Source organism: Giraffa tippelskirchi, chromosome 6, assembly GCF_054371585.1.
Source record: "Giraffa tippelskirchi isolate mGirTip1 chromosome 6, T2T-mGirTip1v1.2.pri, whole genome shotgun sequence".
NCBI classification, from domain to species: domain Eukaryota; kingdom Metazoa; phylum Chordata; class Mammalia; order Artiodactyla; family Giraffidae; genus Giraffa; species Giraffa tippelskirchi.
The window spans coordinates 125204507-125222802 of NC_137280.1; the positions used below are offsets into that span (position 1 = coordinate 125204507).

Sequence of the window (18296 nt, forward strand, 5' to 3'; positions counted from 1 at the left end):
AGTGTGTATGCCCAGCAGTGGGATTGCTGGGTCATATGGCAGTTCTTTTTCCAGTTTTTTGAGGAATCTCCACACTGTTCTCCATAGTGGCTGTACTAGTTTGCATTCCCACCAACAGTGTAATAGTGTTCCCTTTTCTCCACACCCTCTCCAGCATTTACTGCTTGTAGACTTTTGGATAGCAGCCATTCTGACAGGCGTGAAATGGTATCTCTGTGTCTTTGGTGCACATATTTCTATTGAGCATATACCTAAGACTGCAATTATTGAGTTGTCGAGTATGCATACACTGAACTTGAGTAAATGCTGACAGTTTTCCTGAGTGGCTGTACTACCTTACACCCCACCAGCAGTGTGTGATAGCTGAAGTTGTCCCATCCTTGTCCAACACTTGAAAATGTCAGCTCTTGGGTGGTTAAAGGTCTTTCAATGTGGTTTTAAATTCCATTTCTTTGATAATTAATGATGTTGAAACCTTTTAACATGCTTATTGGCTTTTCAAACATTCTCTTTTACTAAGTACTTGTTCAGTGACTTACTACTTCAGTTTTTAAGAGATAATTCTGGCTTCTATAGGGAGATTATATTAGCCAGTTTTAAGCACTTGTTTGCATCCTAATGTAAATGAATGAAGTTTGGTATATGCATGGAAAATTTATAAGTGTTTATAAATTTATAAGGGAATGCTACAGAAACAAAGGTGTACAATACAACTCCATCAAAGTGGAATTTACCTGTAAGATTAATGATGAAATAGAATCAAATCATGCTTTCTAAAAAGTGTTGATCTATCCTAGAACACCTTACTCTTGGTCTACCCATCATCAGCTTTAACAGAGTATCATACTTCCTCATGAATTGAATTTATTAATGAAATGGTCCTTTAAAAACAAGCTTGACAGAAATTTAATGACTGAAGGAGAGACAATGCAATGCCACATAAAATTTAGTTTAATGGCCTCCAGAAAAAATTAATTTTACTAGTTTGAGACTGAGACATAAATATGTGGAAAGAAAGGGCATGTCCAATTAATGGGATTTCTGGCTGCCTGCCCAAGAAGATTCTGCAAAGTCTCACAAAACAAGGTAAAACACCCCTCTGGAGCCAGCGGTATGCTTGTCCAGAATGCAGAGGGCTCCGCTTGACAATAAATTAACTTTGTACAGCATGCTTTATTGCTCTGCCCTGCATTCTGGTAGGCTTTTTCTCATTGTCTCGCCCCCTGAGTGGCTTGCTTTGCTTGTTCTGTTTTAAGGACAACTCAGTCAGACTCTTAGTTTTTCATCTTTTCCTTTCCCTACACCCACCCCATTTTTGTCCCTAGAGTATGGAAGCAAGAGCAGAGCCTTTTTTTTGTTGCTCATGTTCCAGCATACTGAGCTATTACTGGTCCTGAGAAAGGTACTGGTTCTTTTCTCTTTCAAACCTTCATAGGTTGTATCTGTCGTGTAACCAGGTTACCTGTGACTCTCCCAACTCTCTGAAGCTAGTAATCACAAATATCTTTCTCAGGCGAGGCTGCTTTTTATCCCTGCCCCCTCCTGGGAAAACCTGCAATTCCCTCTGCAGCTCCAAGTAAGGGGACACAAGAGCAGCCTCCAGTCCAAAGCTGACAGGGCAGGCGCCCTGGTGAGTTCTGCACTGCTGCTCTCCCTCCCTCACACCTTCCTTCCTTGGTCTATATTTGAAGAACCTAGTAAATTAATTTCCTCTGGGCAATGGATGAGAGAAGAGGTGGGGGTGAAGGGAGGGAGTGTCTTAGGGACAAAAAATGCAGTCGACTCGCCCTCTGCTGGTTCACGGTATGAATTATTGCTGCCTAAACAGTGGGAAAAGAGAAAGCAATCCATACCACATCAATAAAGTACAGGTATAAATCAGCTTCATTTAGCTTATCTGTTCACCTTCAACGGCTACTTTTCCCCATTAGCCCTACATGCTGCCCCAACACTGAGACTTAGAGTGGTTCTAAACACTAGACCTAGTTAATATGTTACACTGTCCTGAGCCCATTTTCATTTGCCCTTGGGTTTTTGCTGTTCTAAGATGTGAATTAAAACCTGTAAATGTGCTCTTTTTGTCTCATTTGTTGCTAGGCAACTAGACAGATGACACCTAAACCGTCACCTTCTAGATCACACTCGTGTTTCAGTCCAACCTCTCTAAAATAGTAATTTCATGTGAACAAAAAGAGCTGCTGTTTGGGTTCTTGAGACTAACTAGAAAACTGTGCAGAAAAAGCAGTCTGTCCCCATACCGGATTCTTAGAAAATCTGACACGCAGTTTTGTGCAAGAAAAGGGACTGGCCGCCATAACTCACACGGACGTTTGTACCGCCTTCGTTGTCTTACGCGTTGTGTCGGAATAAACCAACACACCAAGGTTGGTTAATGTACTGTCTCTCGCACAGGAAGATAGCATTTACAAGAATGCACTTAGAATCTGATGGGCAGTGAGAAGGAAAACCTAGGGTTTTGCATTATGAAATATTATTTAAAATTAACTGCTTCCTCTGCCAGCCTTTATGTCCCAAATCAAGAGTTTTCCCCCTCCATATCTGGCATTGTAAATTAGTCAGTCACGCAGCCTTTGGAACCAGTTGGGATTGGCCAGTTCCTCCGTCAGGTGAAAATCTCTGCAGCGAGTCATGGGACTACATTGGGCGGTGTCGCTGTCCGCGTCGATGGTGCTGAACTCTAGGCGTGGCCAGAGAGGGGTCCTTCGCATGACAACTTCCGGTAGGGCGGGGTCAGGTTCGCACTCCAAAAAGTGGATCCATCTGCCATCTGGTGGTACATAAGGAAAATGCTTTTGATAAAGTTCAAAAAGGACTTTGGATTGAGACCCTAAAGGTTTTGGAACATTGAACCTCAGAAAGTGGTTTGGGGGAGATCTGGCTATTTTTAAAAGTCACAGAAGTATAGGAGAATTGAGAATTCCGAGAGTGATCTCGCACTTCTACCATTTCCCAAATAATTTGCAAATATGTTTAAAATTTCCCAATCATTTCTTTCAGTATATCTTGCTATTAGAAAAGTATTTGTTTTTATAGACATTTAGAAACAGTTACTAAAGTATTCACAGAGTACATTTTACAGAAAGAAACGCTTTGGAAGCTGCATCTTGTTAGCCGAATACATTCAAGAAAGTTTAGCCAAGAGTACTGCTCTGATTTCAGTTTCTGGAAGGAAAAAAAACAACTATAATTATAACTAGGAAGTGGTTAAGTGGTCATAAGAATTCTAGAAGAAAAACTCACGTTTCTTATTTTCTTCCAGGACTAGTATATAAACTATCAGAGTTGGCAGTATAGGAAAGTTATGGTATGCTTATGTCTACCCTGTATATTTTCACTCTGTGTACTTTTATAGTCACTGTGAAATTTGTACATTTAACTTCAGGTGGGGAGTCCCTGAAATTAATCAGGTTGCTGAGTAAGTATTCTTTTGATAATGAGAATAAAACAGAAGAAAGAGTTAATGGTATGCTTCTTTCAAATGTTATATTTATAAAAATACTATGGGAAGGTGGGTACTTTTTAAGAGGCTGTAATGTCAAAATCCCAACTGACTTTAAAATTTCTATGTTTTTGATGGTAACCTCTTCTTCCTTATTAATTTCTCTCTCCCCATAATTCTGAAACAAGTGACTGCTTTATAACCAAAGGCTTACTATATCTTCAGATCTGTGGGTTATAGCGTAAAATCACTTCTAGCAAACTGAGTAAAAATGAATTTCTTTCTTAAACTTGGCAACCACAGAAAAAGCACTATCCAAGAGGCACACTTGGCTTTGTCAGCCAACCCACTTAATATTTAGTATTGTTATGTTTTCTCATTTACTCTTCTATGGATCTTAACACAGAAAATACAGGTATCATTAAATACAGGTATCATTTGTTTTAAGACATAAAACATTTTTTTTAAATACTGATTTCAATAAAAATTTAGGTATTAAGTTTGGGGAAAATTACTTGAATTATCTTCATTGATAAAGGAGATAAATTGGTCAGAGTTTAAGAGAAGAATTAACATTCTAACCTAGACTCCATTTGGTTAAAATGGGAAGTTTCTCAAACACCTGTCAGATTTCATGGAAAGAGACCTATAACCTTTCCTACCAGAGTCAACATGGGTATGAAAGCCATTAGTTTAAAGTACGAATGTAATATAAATCTGGACTATAAATGGTATTGGTTTATATGAAAGCTTCTTATGTTTCTGTGGAAGACAGAAACATTATACATACATACACATGGTAAACCATAAGGGGTATTGTCATTTAAAGCAACAGATGGTAGATCAAAAGCAGCTGCAATAAGTTGAGCTGCCTAAGATAGATGTCTATACCCTCAAAACCTCTTGTTCCTGCCAAATGGAATAAGAAACCTAAAATGAATGAAAATAAACAATAAAAGGATAACCCTAAAATAACAATAAAGTCTAAAACTTCAGGTGTGAACTCAGTGTTTTAAAATGTGCTCCTAAGAAAGTTTTTTTTTTAAACTTATGGAGTATATATGAAAGAAAATAGTGAGTATCCCAGATACTGATACACTTATAAATATGACTATAACAAATATTAAAAGACTATTTCAAGTTTGAATACAAAAATAGAAACAGCCAATGGGCATATTAGCCAGTATTGCAGTTACACATGTGTAGTAATAGAGTTCATTTTTAAAAAATCCTGTGTGCTCCACCTAGTCTTCCTCCCTCATCCCTAAGCCCTGGCAACCATTCTTTTTTTTTTTTTTTTTACTGTTTCTGTAGTTTTGCCATTTTTAGAATTACAGCTAGAAGCATACAGTATACAGCCTTTTCAGACTGCCTTCTTTCACTTTGTTAGGATGCATTTAAATAGGATGCACTTAATTTTCCTCCATTATCTTTTCATGGCTTGAATAATAAAGACTAATTCAGTATCTGGATATATCAAAGTTTATTAATTCACTTACTGAAGGACATCTTAGTTGCTTCAGGTTTGGGCAATTATGAATAAAGCTGCTATAAACATATGCGTGGACATAAGTTTTCAGCTACTTAGGGCAAATGCCAAGGATCATGACTGCCAAATCTTACTGTAAAAATATCATGTTTAAGTATACACATAATGAGTAAATATATTGATGGTGTTTGGAACCAAAGATTCTCACTTTGGTACAAGGCTAATATAAATATGAACTGAGGGATGGAAAGGAAAGAACCTGTTTTAATGGATTGAAAATATAAATACCATGATTATACACAAATACACACCACAGATACTTGTATAAGTATATATTAATATAGGCAAGTATCATCCAAGGATGTTGGAAAGCACTGAGTACTAAAATTGTTTGGAAACAGAATATTCCTAGTTTTTCCCTTCCAGTTTTATACAGTACTATATAAGTTCAAGGCATACAGCATATTGACTTGACTTACATTATGAAATGATTATCACAAAAAGTTTAGTGAACATTCATCATCTCATATAGGTATAAAATGAAATAGGAAAAAATTCCTTATGAAAACTCTCAACTTTCATATATAAGGCAGTGCTAAATTATATTTATCATGTTGTATATTACATCCCTAGTCCTTACTTATAACTGGAAGTTTGAACCTTCTGATTACCATCATACAATTCCCCCTCCCACCTCAGCCCCCTGGTAACCACAAATCTGATCTCTTTTTCTGTGACTTTGTTTTTTTTGAAGTATAGTTGACCTACAACACTGTTAGTTCCTGGTAAACAACACAGTGATTTAATATTACATAGTAGAGATGGTGAAGGAAAGGGAAGCCTGGCGTGCTGCAGTCCATGGGGTCACAAAGAGTCGGACACGACTTAGCAACTGAACAACAACATTGACTGTATTCCCCACACAGTACATTTCATCCTCTTGACTTTGTAATTGGAATTTATACTTCTTAATCTCCCTGTACTCCTTAATCTTCCTCACCTATTTCATCACCCACCCACCCTACCCCCCCGCTGGAAATCACCTATTTGTTCTATCTATAACTGTTCCTGCTTTGTTATGTTTGTTAACTTTTAAGGTTCCACATGTAAGTGAAATCATAGTTTTTGTCTTTCTCTGACTTTTTTCACTTAGCATAATACCTTCTAGGAACATCCATGTTTTCACAAATGCCAAGATTTCGTTCTTTTTTATAGCTAAGGCAAGAATACTGGAGTGGGTAGCGATTCCCTTCTCCAGGGGATTGTCCTGACTCAGGGACTGAACCTGGGTCTCCTGCATTGCACGTGGATTCCTTACCATCTGAGCCAGCAGAGAAGCCCCAATATTCTAAGTCACACCCCTACAGCCACGCACCCACCACATCCTCTTTATCCAGGCTGCTTCCGTATCTTGACTACTGTAAATAAGCTGCAATGAACAAAGGAGTGCATATATCTTTTCTAATTAGTGTTTCTGTATCTAAATTAAGTATCTAAATAAATACCTAGGAATGGAATTTCTGGTCATATGGAAGCTCTCTTAATTTTTTGAAGAATCTCCATACTGTTTTCATTGTGGCTGTACCAATTTTCATTCCCACCAACAGTGCCAAGGGTTCCCTTTTCTCCACATGATATTCAGTTTTGAAGCATCCCTCCAAAGGTAACTCATCATGAAAACTTAAAAGGTGGTACCTTTCAAACTGAAAGGTTTTTCAACCATGTTTTGTAACAAAATTGTGTCAAACTTAGTATCAGTAATGGGATGAAATGACAGTATATGCCTTCTGATGTAATGCATAGAAAATACAACATCTCCAAGGCAGTACTGATTTCAAAATATTTCATCTGAATTTAAGGAAGACACAAAGCCCAAATTGAGGGATATCCTGTAAAATGACTCTTTAAGACAATGTCATGAAAAAAGGGCAAATATTTTCTTTAAACTGTTCTAGTTTAAAGGAAACTAGAAACACATGATATTTGAATACAATATGCAAAGCTTGATTATATCCTGGATTTAAAAAAACAGCCCCAAAGGGCATTATTGAAACAATGGAAGAAATCAGAATATTGAATACAATACTGGGTAGTAGTGTTCATGTTAAATTTGCTGAGTGTGAGAACTGTATTTGAAGTCACGTGGCAGAATGCCCTTGTTTTTAAGACATCCATGTTGCGATATCTAGGGATATGTTAAAATGTGTGCAACTAGCTCACTATGAAATTCAATGTTTACATACTCTGTGTGTGTGTTTGTGTATGTGGTCAGTTGTCTCCGACTCTTCAGTCCATGGAATTTTCCAGGCAAGAATAATAGAGTGGGTTGCCATGGAATTTTCCAGGCAAGAATAATAGAGTGGGTTGCCATTCTGTCAGCTTTCTTTCTTTTTGCTTTCTCCTCCTTCCCTGCCTTTCCTTCTCATAATGCAGCACAAAACTTAATAGCTCAAAACAACGTGACTTCTCACTCATATCTCTGGAGGTAAGAAGACATAGGCTGAGATGAGCTGTGCTTCCTTTAGTATACGGGTTGTGTCCAGTGCTGTTCCATCCTCATCTTTGAATCAGTGGGCTATCCAGAAAATGTTCTTACAGACATGGCAGAAGAACAAGAGGACAGTTACTGCAGCAGCACATTTCAAGCCACAGGTTACTTTACTCTGTGTATTAGTTTCCTAGGATTGCTACAACAAATTAGCACAAACTGGGTGGCTTGGAAAAGCAAACCTAAATTCTCTCATAGTTTGGAGGCTGAAAGTCTGAAATCGAGGTGTCAGCAGGGCTCTGCTCCCTCTGAAGACTAGGGAAGATTCTTACTTACCATTTCCTAGCTTCTGGTTGTTGCCAGTGATCCTTAGCATGCTTTGGCTCATAGCAGTATCAGCCCAGTCTCTTATGTCCATCATTATATAGCGTTCTTCCCTGTGTGTGTCTGCATGCCTCTAAATCTCTATAAGGATACCAGTCATCGGACTTCGAGTTTACCCTAATTCCATATAAGTTTATCTTAATGAGATTATATCTGAAAAGGTCACGTTCACAGATACTAGAGGTTAGGATTTAAACACAGCTTTCTGAAGGACACAATTCAATGCTGTCTGCTAATATCGCATTGGCCAAAGGAACTCATAGGGTCAAGCCCAAAATGGAAAATTAAACTAAATCCATTGTGAGGGTTTGGTATAATTCACATGGCCAAATTCAACATCAATGGAGCAGAGAGGTATACTCTTCCCATAGAATTTAACAGGGAGAGTGACTTTTTGAATAATAAATGTGTATATGTACATATAATGTATGATGTATGTAATACATATAGACGTGTGTGTATGTGTATATATATATATACACACACATATATATATAGATGTGTGTGTATGTGTATATATATATATACACACATATATATATATGAGAGAAAGTGAACAAATGGAGCTAAACTGGTGAATCTAGGTGGTTACTTATTATTGCTTATTATGTCAAATATCAACAAGTCTGGACTTAGGTAAGGAGAAGTTGTTTTAAAAGACTATTGTTAATACCAGAACTCACTGATCACAAAATCTGCGAATGTCTCAAACAGGAAAAAAAAAAGTTATTTTTCAATAAAATTAGGAAGAGGTGTGTGTGTATGTTAGTCGCTCAGTCATGTCCAACTCTTTTTGACCCCATGGACTATAGCCCGCCAGGCTCCTCTGTCCATGGAATGCTCCAGGCAAGAACACTGGAGTGGGTAGCCATTTCCTTCTCCAGGGGATCTTCCTGACCCAGGGATCAAACCTGGGTCTCCTGCATTGCAGGCAGATTCTTTGCCATCTAAGCCACCTGGGAAGGGAGAGGTAGGCAGGGCTAACAGTAACTTTGTGTGGGAGTATGGCAAGGGGATACAGCGAGCAGATGGTATAATGGTGATGGAACAGGAGTATTTTTCCCTCTATGGTTGGTCAATTCTCTGAATGAACCATTAAGTGGGGGATTTCTGTTATTTCAGGACTTGTTTGAGTCTGGAGATGAGTTAAAGTTCAGGGGTCTATGAGGAGAAGAGAAGTCTAATTAAAATTTGGTCAAACCAAATTATAGGTAAGTAATGGGTAATTGTCAATACTCTTGTAACTCTGCTGTAGGTTTAAATTATTTCAAAGTAAGATTTTTTAAAAGCTTAAGAGTTAGTACTTAGCTACAGTTTTGGAATGCATTTTTTACTCTCCCAAAACATCATGATATTTTACTAGCTGTACTTTGCCCCTCTTCCCAGTAACTAGACTTTGAGTAAAGACCCTGACATTACAGCCTAGTAGGTTGTAGATTTATTTGGTCCTAATTTTACCTTCACTGGAAAGAATAAAAACTTCCTTAAAAAATACCACAATGTTTAAAGGGTCCAAATGTTTCAGAGGAAAAAGAAAGTAGTGTGTAATTTAATCCCATCAAGCAGATATTAATACATACCCTGGGAACTAACTAAACAAATTAAGATACAGAGGAATCCAATTAAAGAGCAGCATATTCTTGTATTTCAAGTAGTAAGAATGTATTTTTAAAATTTATGAGTCTTGAATGAGTTACTTAGAAATTGACTGTATTCAGATTCCTAGGTGGTGACTACAGTTAATAACACTGAATTGTATATTTGAAAACTGCTAAGAGAAAAGGTCTTATAAGTTTGTTCTTTCTTGTGATGAGGACTTTTAACTACATGCGGTGATGAATGTTAACTAGATTTACTGTGCTGAGCATTTAGCAATATATATTGAATCAAGTTGTATACCTTAAACTCATAATGTTGTATCAATTATATCTTAATTAAGTTTCTGCTTAATGAATTAATCGCTGGGAGAAATACCTCCTTTTTCAATAAAAACCCTGTAGCTATATATATTAAATATAAAAATAAGCTCTATAGCAACTAAGGATAAGCATGTCTCTTTTTCTTAATTATGAAGAGATACCCAGGACTCATAGTTAGAATATAGGAAGAATTACAACAAATCAATAGGAAAAAGACAATCCATGTAAGAAAAAAATGGGCAGGAGAACTGAACAACCCTGCCACAACCAAAGGTTATCAAGATAACCAAAAATATTCTTAAATAGTGCCCTATTACATCACGAATTAATAATCAGAGAATTGCAAATTAAGCCTACAATGAGATAGCAAAAATGGTTAAAATTTAAGAAGATTAGTAATGACAAGTATTGGTAATAATTAGAATAACTGGAAGTTATCCTGCTGATGAAAGTGTAATTGGTACAAGTTCTTAGAAAGCAGTTTGGCAGTATCAGATAAAGCTGAAGAGAGCAAACCCTGTGACACCAATGCCACTTCTAGGTATATGCCCCCTCCTTCAAATGTATTTACTTGTGTACAAAGTGGCGTGTATAATGACAAACTTCTGTGAACAGTGGAACAATAGAATGAGTAAATGAGTTTTTGCTGTATTCATGCTGAAAAAGACAAAAAGCAGTCTGTGACAGTTAGGAGCTAGCCTGATACTCAGAGCTAGGCTGTGTTGTTCTCGTGTTGAACAAAAACAGGTTCACAGAACAACAATATTAGACATGGCTACTCTGTGATGGTGATGGATTAAGAGAAACACAAGATGCCACAAACAGGCATAAAGGAACATTTTCCAATCCACAAACATGACCAAGTATCTCTCTATCCTGGCTAATATGAATTACCAACTACAGTTTTAGCCACCTCCATTTTTTCCACCTTCTGCATGAGAATTATTAATATATCCAACAATGAAATTCTTTCTGAGTTACTCCTAATTTTATTTTAAAAAACTTTTTTTCTTCTGCTTGAGACATACGCAGATTTTGTGAAGAGTGAGTTCTGTTATTGCAGTGGTCTTTTAAAGCAGCTTCCCCTTAGCTAAGTCCATATTTGTTGATATTTGACATACTTCAAGTCCTACTTCAAACCACCCCTCAAATCACCTTTCACATGATTAAATACCACAAGTCCTGAACTAAGTTATCAATGAAAAGAGACTAGATTCTGAAGATTACCTACTGCATTTTTTTTAACATTCTATACACTATATATAGTTGTTTTTGTTTTTCACAGATGGAATAATGAGCGTCAGACAGTGTCAGAAGACAGGTTCTAGTTCTTATATTGCTAGGAGTAGCTGTATGGACTGGGCAAGTGATTTAATCATTTAGGACTTAGTTTTTCATCTATTTAAAAAAAGGGGAGGGACTTACATGGTGGTCCAGTGTCTCAGACTCAGTGTTCCCAACGCAGGAGGGCCCAGGTTAGATCCCTGGTCAGGGAACTAGATTCCACATGCTGCAACTAAGAGTTTGAATCCTGTAACTAAGACCTGATGCAATCAAATATTTTTAAAAAGGGGGTGGGGAGATGGACCTAATCTTTCTGAGGTGCATTCTTAAACATTCTATGATCTTATGACTAGTAAAGAAACTCTGAACAAATACCTTGTACAATTTCTATCGGGCCATTTTCAATATATGTAAGTAGTCTGTTATTTAATTTCCTCCAAAATCTAAATCCAAACATATATCTTCACTTTGTTTATCTATTGTATTATTTGGGAAGCAGATTTACATACTAATTATGAGCATGAATTGTGTCAGACAAAACTAAATTATCTTAATAAATTAATAAAACTTTATTGTTATCTCATATTTACTAGGTAGAGTGCCCTAGGGGAATAACATAACCTCTCAATTTCATCTGTAAAAAAGAAATAATGTGTACACTATAGAGTTGTTGATGCAATGAGATAATGCATGTGAATTACTTAACACATACCAGTACATAGAAATATACCCAATAAGTACTAATTCCATTATAATCATGAGTAACAAACCAGTTGCTGGCTTTTGAGGATTTGAGCATTTGAGGATTCCGGAGAAAAGAATGGATTTATGCATATCATGAGGCAAGTTGAACAGCTGTCCTATCCAATGTACCTACTGGACCCCAGTTTCCTGAAGGGTGATGTCTGTCTGTCCCCTTTTTTCCTACTGATCACTTCCTCCAAGCCCCCACCCCCACCCAGCTGGTTCAGGCTTCAGAAGACTCGGTGGGATTTTTCTGCCTTTCCCTTGGTCTCCAGGCGCAGTGTGTGGGGTGTGCCCAGTACCTTAACACCTCGCTGTTCGCTGGTTGCTGCAGCGTCCCCAGCCAGCTCACAGATACGATGACTTCAGCCTTAAGCTCGCTTAACGAGTATCCTCATTGGCTTCTCAATTCCCAAGGGCTTTCTTTTTTCCTGAAAGGGAAATGAAAGGTGAGCTTGCTGTTGCTTTGGCAACAAATTTCAAACTCTACCCAACTCTCCAGAATGAGAACATATCTATTAATACATTCGATGGACTGGGGACTGGGGACTGGGGAGTTGGGTTGCTCAACGTAATTTTTCTTCCAAGTTCAAAACAGCTCACCTGGCTCGGTTAGCCTTTGGAGGCGCTGCGGTTAGAGGCTAGCAAAGCCGAGGGCAGCTGTTGCCAGAACCTGTTGGCAAAGAAGTTTAAAGTGTACCCGCAACAGGTGGCGGCTGCTGCTGAGAGTGCGCTTGGGAGAAAGAATGGCGACTGCATGCAGAAAACTCCTGCAAAGCAGGCAAGTGGGAACTCTTCTATTTCTGTGCTTATCTGTGGGGGGAGCGGCAACCATTCGCTATTCGGTGGCCGAGGAGATGGAGAGCGGCTCGTTTGTAGCTAATGTGGCTAAGGACCTGGGGCTGGAGGTAGGGAAGCTGGCTGCGCGCGGGGCGCGGCTCGTTTCCGAGGGCAATAAACTGCATTTCCGGCTCCACCGCAAGACAGGGGATCTGTTCGTGAAGGAGAAACTGGATCGGGAGTCACTCTGTGGCAAAGCCGACCCATGCGTTCTGCACTTTGAAGTAGTCCTGGTGGAGCCACTGCAGTCCTTTCGCGTGGAGATCAGGGTATTTGATATCAATGACAATGCCCCGGTTTTCCTAAACAAGGAGCCTCTTTTAAGGATTCCGGAAAGCACCCCCCTGGGTTCACGGTTTCCTCTGCAGAGCGCCCAGGATCTGGACGTCGGCCTCAACGGTCTCCAAAACTACACCCTAAGCGCCAACGAGTATTTCCACCTGCACACCCGCTTCCGCAGCCACGGGCCCAAGTATGCCGAACTAGTGCTGGATAAACCCCTGGACAGAGAGGAGCAGCCGGAAGTCAACATGACAATTACAGCTGTGGACGGAGGGTCTCCACCCAAGTCTGGCACCGCCCACATCCGGGTGGAGGTTCTGGACGTCAATGATCACGTGCCCCAATTCTCTCGACTGGTGTACCGCGCTCAGGTACCGGAAAATAGCGCCAACGGTTCCCTGGTGGCTACGGTGACTGCCACCGACCTGGACGAGGGCTCCAACAAGGAGATAACTTACTCTTTAGCTCAAAACCCAGAAGTAATTCTCCAGACATTTCAGATTCACTCTGAAACTGGAGAGGTTCGACTAAGAGGGCCCCTAGATTTTGAAGCAATTGAAACATACGACATTGACATTCAGGCTACCGATGGAGGAGGCCTCTCTGCCCACAGCAAAGTCCTGGTGGAAGTTGTGGATGTTAATGACAATCCTCCTGAAGTTACAGTCTCCTCTGTGTCCAGCCCTCTCCCTGAGGACTCTCCACTACAGACTGTCGTGGCCCTTTTCTCTATCCGAGACCGGGACATTAGAGTGGGAGGAAAAATCACCTGCTTCCTCAAAGAAGACCTTCCCTTTGCAGTCAAACCTACATTCCGGAACTCCTACTCACTGGTCACTGACAGAGGCTTGGATCGGGAGGAGGTCTCTGGCTATAATATCACCCTTGTTGCCATGGATACTGGACCACCCACTCTGTCCTCAGAGACTGTGATAGAGGTGCTAATATCAGACATTAATGACAACCCCCCAGTATTTCAGGAAGATTCCTACATCTTGACTGTTAGAGAAAACAACAGCCCTGCAGTTTTTATTGGCAAAGTCCTTGCTGAGGATCTAGATTTGGGTGAGAATGCCAAAGTAACGTACTCCCTGTTGCCTCCCAAAAATGGAGATCTGTCAGTCTTTGCTTACATCTCCATAAATTCAGACAATGGGAAACTCTATGCACTGAGAACGATGGATTATGAGGCCATTCAAGATTTTCAGTTTGTGGTAAAGGCAACTGATGGGGGCTTCCTGTCACTGAGTAGCCAGGTTACTGTCAGAGTGGTTGTCCTGGATGACAATGATAACCGTCCAATGATCTTGTACCCATTGCAAAATGGCACTTTGCCCTGCAATGACCTGGTGCCCAGGTCTGCAGAGGCAGGCTACCTGGTGACCAAGGTGGTGGCAGTGGATGGTGACTCGGGTCAGAATTCTTGGCTTTCATATCATCTATTTAAAGCCACTGACCTTGGGTTATTCTCTGTTCAGCAACAAAACGGGGAAATCCGTACATTGCGTCAGGTATCTGAGAGAGACCCCATGATGCAGAAACTGGTAATTCTTGTTCAGGATCATGGCCAACCAGCTCTTTCTACTACTGCCTCACTTAACATTCTCCTGGTAGATGGCTTTTCTGAGCCCTATCTGCAGTTTCGGGACACATTTAAGCATCCTACAAGGGTAAATCCATCCACCAAATATTTAGTCATTTCTCTGGCTGTGCTTTCCTTTCTCTTTCTCCTCTCTGTCACAGTGATCTTCATTATACATCTCTTCCAGAAGATTAAACACAGAGAAAAGTTCACAATTCAAGAGCATTTCTATGATGACTGCAATTTCTCTAACAACCTGGTACAAGAAGGAACCAGTGGACCCATATCGCAGCCTTGTCCCTATGAGATGTGCTCAGCCACTGGCACTAGCAATAGTGAGTTCCGGTTTCTTAAGCGCTTTATGCCCAACTTCCCTTTCCCCCACGGAACTGGAGAGGCAAAAACAGAGGCTGGCTCCAGATTACCACCAGATTCTGATAGGAACAGGTCTCGGGGGTCAGAGGGCCATGCCCAAGTATCTGATGACTGTATGTAACCATTGCCCATGGTCTCCTGTGGAAGTTCACTAGTTCTGGCTCTGGAAACACTTAGTTCCATAGAGATACCATGTTATTTTGCCTTTAAGTTATTTTCTATTAGAAAGTTACACATGCTTAGGGGAAGAGAACTAGCGTCTAGTTTTGATGTATCAGAAAGCAATTAGGTTGAGAAGTAGAAATATATCATTATTGAGTAATTTCTAGATTTTTGTCCCTTGATGAGTAGAGATCATTTCTGGATCAACATCTTGTACCACCATTCACAATCATGCAAATGTCTGGTGAATGGTGGTCCTCAATAGATAACCAGATGGGCGGAAGGATAAAGAAGAAGAAAAAGGATTTGCCTTTTTTTGCAAATATAAAGGCAGATATAAGGCTAAAGAGATTCAGTTCACAAATGTTTGCTAAAATTAAGTTAGGGGGGCCTTAGGCAAGTCTTAGGTCTCTTTATGCCTATCTCATTCCTCATCAGAGAACAGTTATTTGAATGTGGAGAATGAAAAGTGGATGAGGAAAAAAACAGACTACAAGTAGGTCTACAAAAGATATTAAAGGAAAAAGAATTCATTAATACCAATTAAGTGGCCTTAAAAAAGAAAGATTTTCACCTATTATCAGAGTTGATCTTAAGCCATTTTCCCCTCTGAGCATGCTGATGTGATGACATACATGGAAACTAAGAAAGAGGTAGTTCCTAGCGTATCATTCATAAAATGGAGTAGGGAATCAAATTCAATTTCTTGTTGATCATCACTGTTCTGCATTTATAAGCTATTTTAAGTTCTCTCATTCTAAACTTAAAAAAGAAACTGCAAATATTAACATATTTCAAGGATACAATTATTTTATTTTATTTTTTTTTACTTTTATTTGCATTTATTTTTTGCGGCCATTTATTCCTGGGCCATAAGTTTTTGTTTCTTCAGTTTCTTCTGGGATATCTTTTTCTTCTGTGCAACCTCCTCTTCTGGTTTAGGAACAATCTGTTCTTTTTCAGTAAGGATCATCTCAATGTGACAGGGAGAGCTCATGTAGGGGTTGATCCGACCGTGAGCTCTGTAAGTCCTGCGCCGCATCTTGGGGGCTTTGTTCACTTGGATGTGCTCAATGACCAGAGAATCTACATCTAAGCCCTTAAGTTCAGCATTACTCTCTGCATTTTTGAGCATGTGTAGTAAAAATTCAGCACTCTTTTTGGGCCATCGACCCTGTGTCCAGCCCCACTGTTTGGCCTCTGCACACCTACCAACTCCACCGTTGTAACGACGGAATGGCACACATTGCTTCTTTAAAGTGACATCCTTCAGATACTTGGTGGCTTTTCGGATATGCATACCCTTTATGGCCTGGGCAGTTTCACGAGTGTTCTTAAAGTGAACACGAAGATTTGAACCTCTTGATTTGCATGATTTTGTGGGGTTTTCTGGGTCGAGTGAATAGCGCACCATTTTTAGGGGTCACCTCAGGCCGCTTACCGGAAAAGCAAGGATACAATTAATATTACCAATTGTGCCTTAAGAGTTTGCTTTAATGAGTCTTTAGTTATGTACCTTATTTTATATAACATGTAAATGCAGACCCACAAGGGGTATGTTAAGCACACATAAGCACAGTGTTTGTACCTGTTATTCCAAGGGTAGAGCAGTACCTCTAGTTTGGGCAAATAGCTTCAATTACCTATTTAACTTTGAAATGCATATGTATCTACATTTCTACTGGAAGTTTCAAGTTACAACAAAAGTTTTTTAAAAGGATTTAAATTCCTTATGAGATAATTTTAGACTCATAAAACTGCAAGAATAGTATAGAGTTATCATATACTCTTTACCTGGCTTCCCTTAATGTTACCATCTTACATAACCATAGCACAGTCAACAAAATTAAGAAATTAACATTGGTACAATTCTATTAACTAAACTACAAATGTTATTCAGATTTTATTCTACTGTCCTTTTTCTTTTCAAGGATCCAATCTAGGATCTCACAATGAATTTAGTTTCTACCATCCACCATCGTCCCTTAACCTTTTGTCTTTCATTACCTTGAGACTTTTGAAGAGTACTGGTCAGTTATTTGTAAAGTGTCTCTCAATTTCTTCCAGTTACATTGAGGTATAATTGACATAGCACTGTTTAAGGTATACAGCATATGATTACAACAATAAGCTTATTGTTAACAAATATGTCCCTCAACTTGACATTGTCTTTGTTTTCTCATAATTAGACTGTTCTGCATTACTGGGAAGAATATTACAGAAATGATAGTGTGACCTTCTCAATCCATCATATCAGGGGGTACATGATGTCAAAATGTCTTATCTGGTAATGTTAATATTTTTTTTACTGTGGTAGAATATTAACCATTTTTAAGTATATAGTTCAATAGTGTTAAAGTGATGTTAATCTTAAGCACTTGGCTAAGATAATATCTGTCAAGTTTATTTACTATAATGTTACTATTTTCCTCTTGTAATTAATATGGGGAGAGATACTTTGAAACTATAATGCAAATATAATGTTTCTGCTTTAACTTTTGCCCACTAATTTTAGTATCCATTACTGGCTGTTTCCTGTGGCAATTAATAACTGTGGCAGTGAATGGTGAATTTCTGATTCCTTTTACACTAATTAACTGAAATTCTTTAAGGAATGCTTGTCACTTCTACATTTATTATTTTACTAATTTCTTTACATATGGATTCATGGACATTTACTATATATTATTTGGACTATAACCCAATATTACCATCCCAGATAAGAGCAAACTTTTATCTGGGATGAAGAGCAGATTTTTAAGCCTGGAATTATCCAGATAGAGCACAATTTATTCAAAATGAGTATTTCTTTGTAATACTATGTTACATTATCTTAAAGCAAGCATAAAAATCTTTTAACTTGCTTATGTTTCTTTATAATGTTTTAACTTTAAATGAAAATTACATTAACGTGATCTTAAATTTCCATTAGTTATAAAATTAATAAATAGATATTAACTATGAAAATTTAAAATTATACCTTTATATATTTATAAGCTAAGTATAATAAAGATATCATTAAAATATAGATTTACGTGCTGAAATTAGACATATATATAAAATGGAATTGATGTCTTTGGCTTTATTTAATTCTACCAAAGATAAATGTATATATTGCTTTCTCTGTGTCTGTGCTTTTTGTTGTTTTATATTTAAAGATAAATCTATCTCATTCTCAAAAGCAAAATTTATCCATATAATTCTCATATAGAGGTTTATTTTGTACAGAGTTGAATATCAAAGTACGTGATTAATCACACATCCTCTTCAGCCTAAAATTTGACTTC

The 18296-nt window shown here is 38.5% G+C and overlaps 1 protein-coding gene and 1 long non-coding RNA gene across 4 annotated transcripts in view; one reads left to right on the plus strand and one right to left on the minus strand.

Moving 5' to 3' along the window:
- The window catches only part of PCDHB1 (protocadherin beta 1), a 107755-nt gene that overhangs the window by 42362 nt on the left and 47097 nt on the right, over window positions 1-18296 (plus strand). Inside the window, exons 2-4 of one of the 3 annotated variants that reach the window (XM_081501064.1) lie at window positions 8944-9032; window positions 12478-12549; window positions 12977-15519. In XM_081501064.1, the coding sequence (XP_081357190.1) occupies window positions 12526-12549; window positions 12977-14968 (2016 nt within the window). In that variant the 5' untranslated portion in view covers window positions 8944-9032; window positions 12478-12525 and the 3' untranslated portion in view covers window positions 14969-15519. Of the gene's footprint in view, window positions 1-8943; window positions 9033-11863; window positions 15520-17198; window positions 17297-18296 lie in introns of those variants that run through there. The other 2 variants (XM_081501063.1, XR_014056928.1) reach the window with 2 other exon arrangements.
- LOC145510289 (uncharacterized) lies at window positions 845-17084 on the minus strand. The gene is made up of 3 exons (XR_014056932.1): window positions 17017-17084; window positions 12071-12199; window positions 845-2788 (listed from the first exon to the last, which is right to left on the minus strand). It is a non-coding gene; the product is annotated as an uncharacterized LOC145510289 (long non-coding RNA).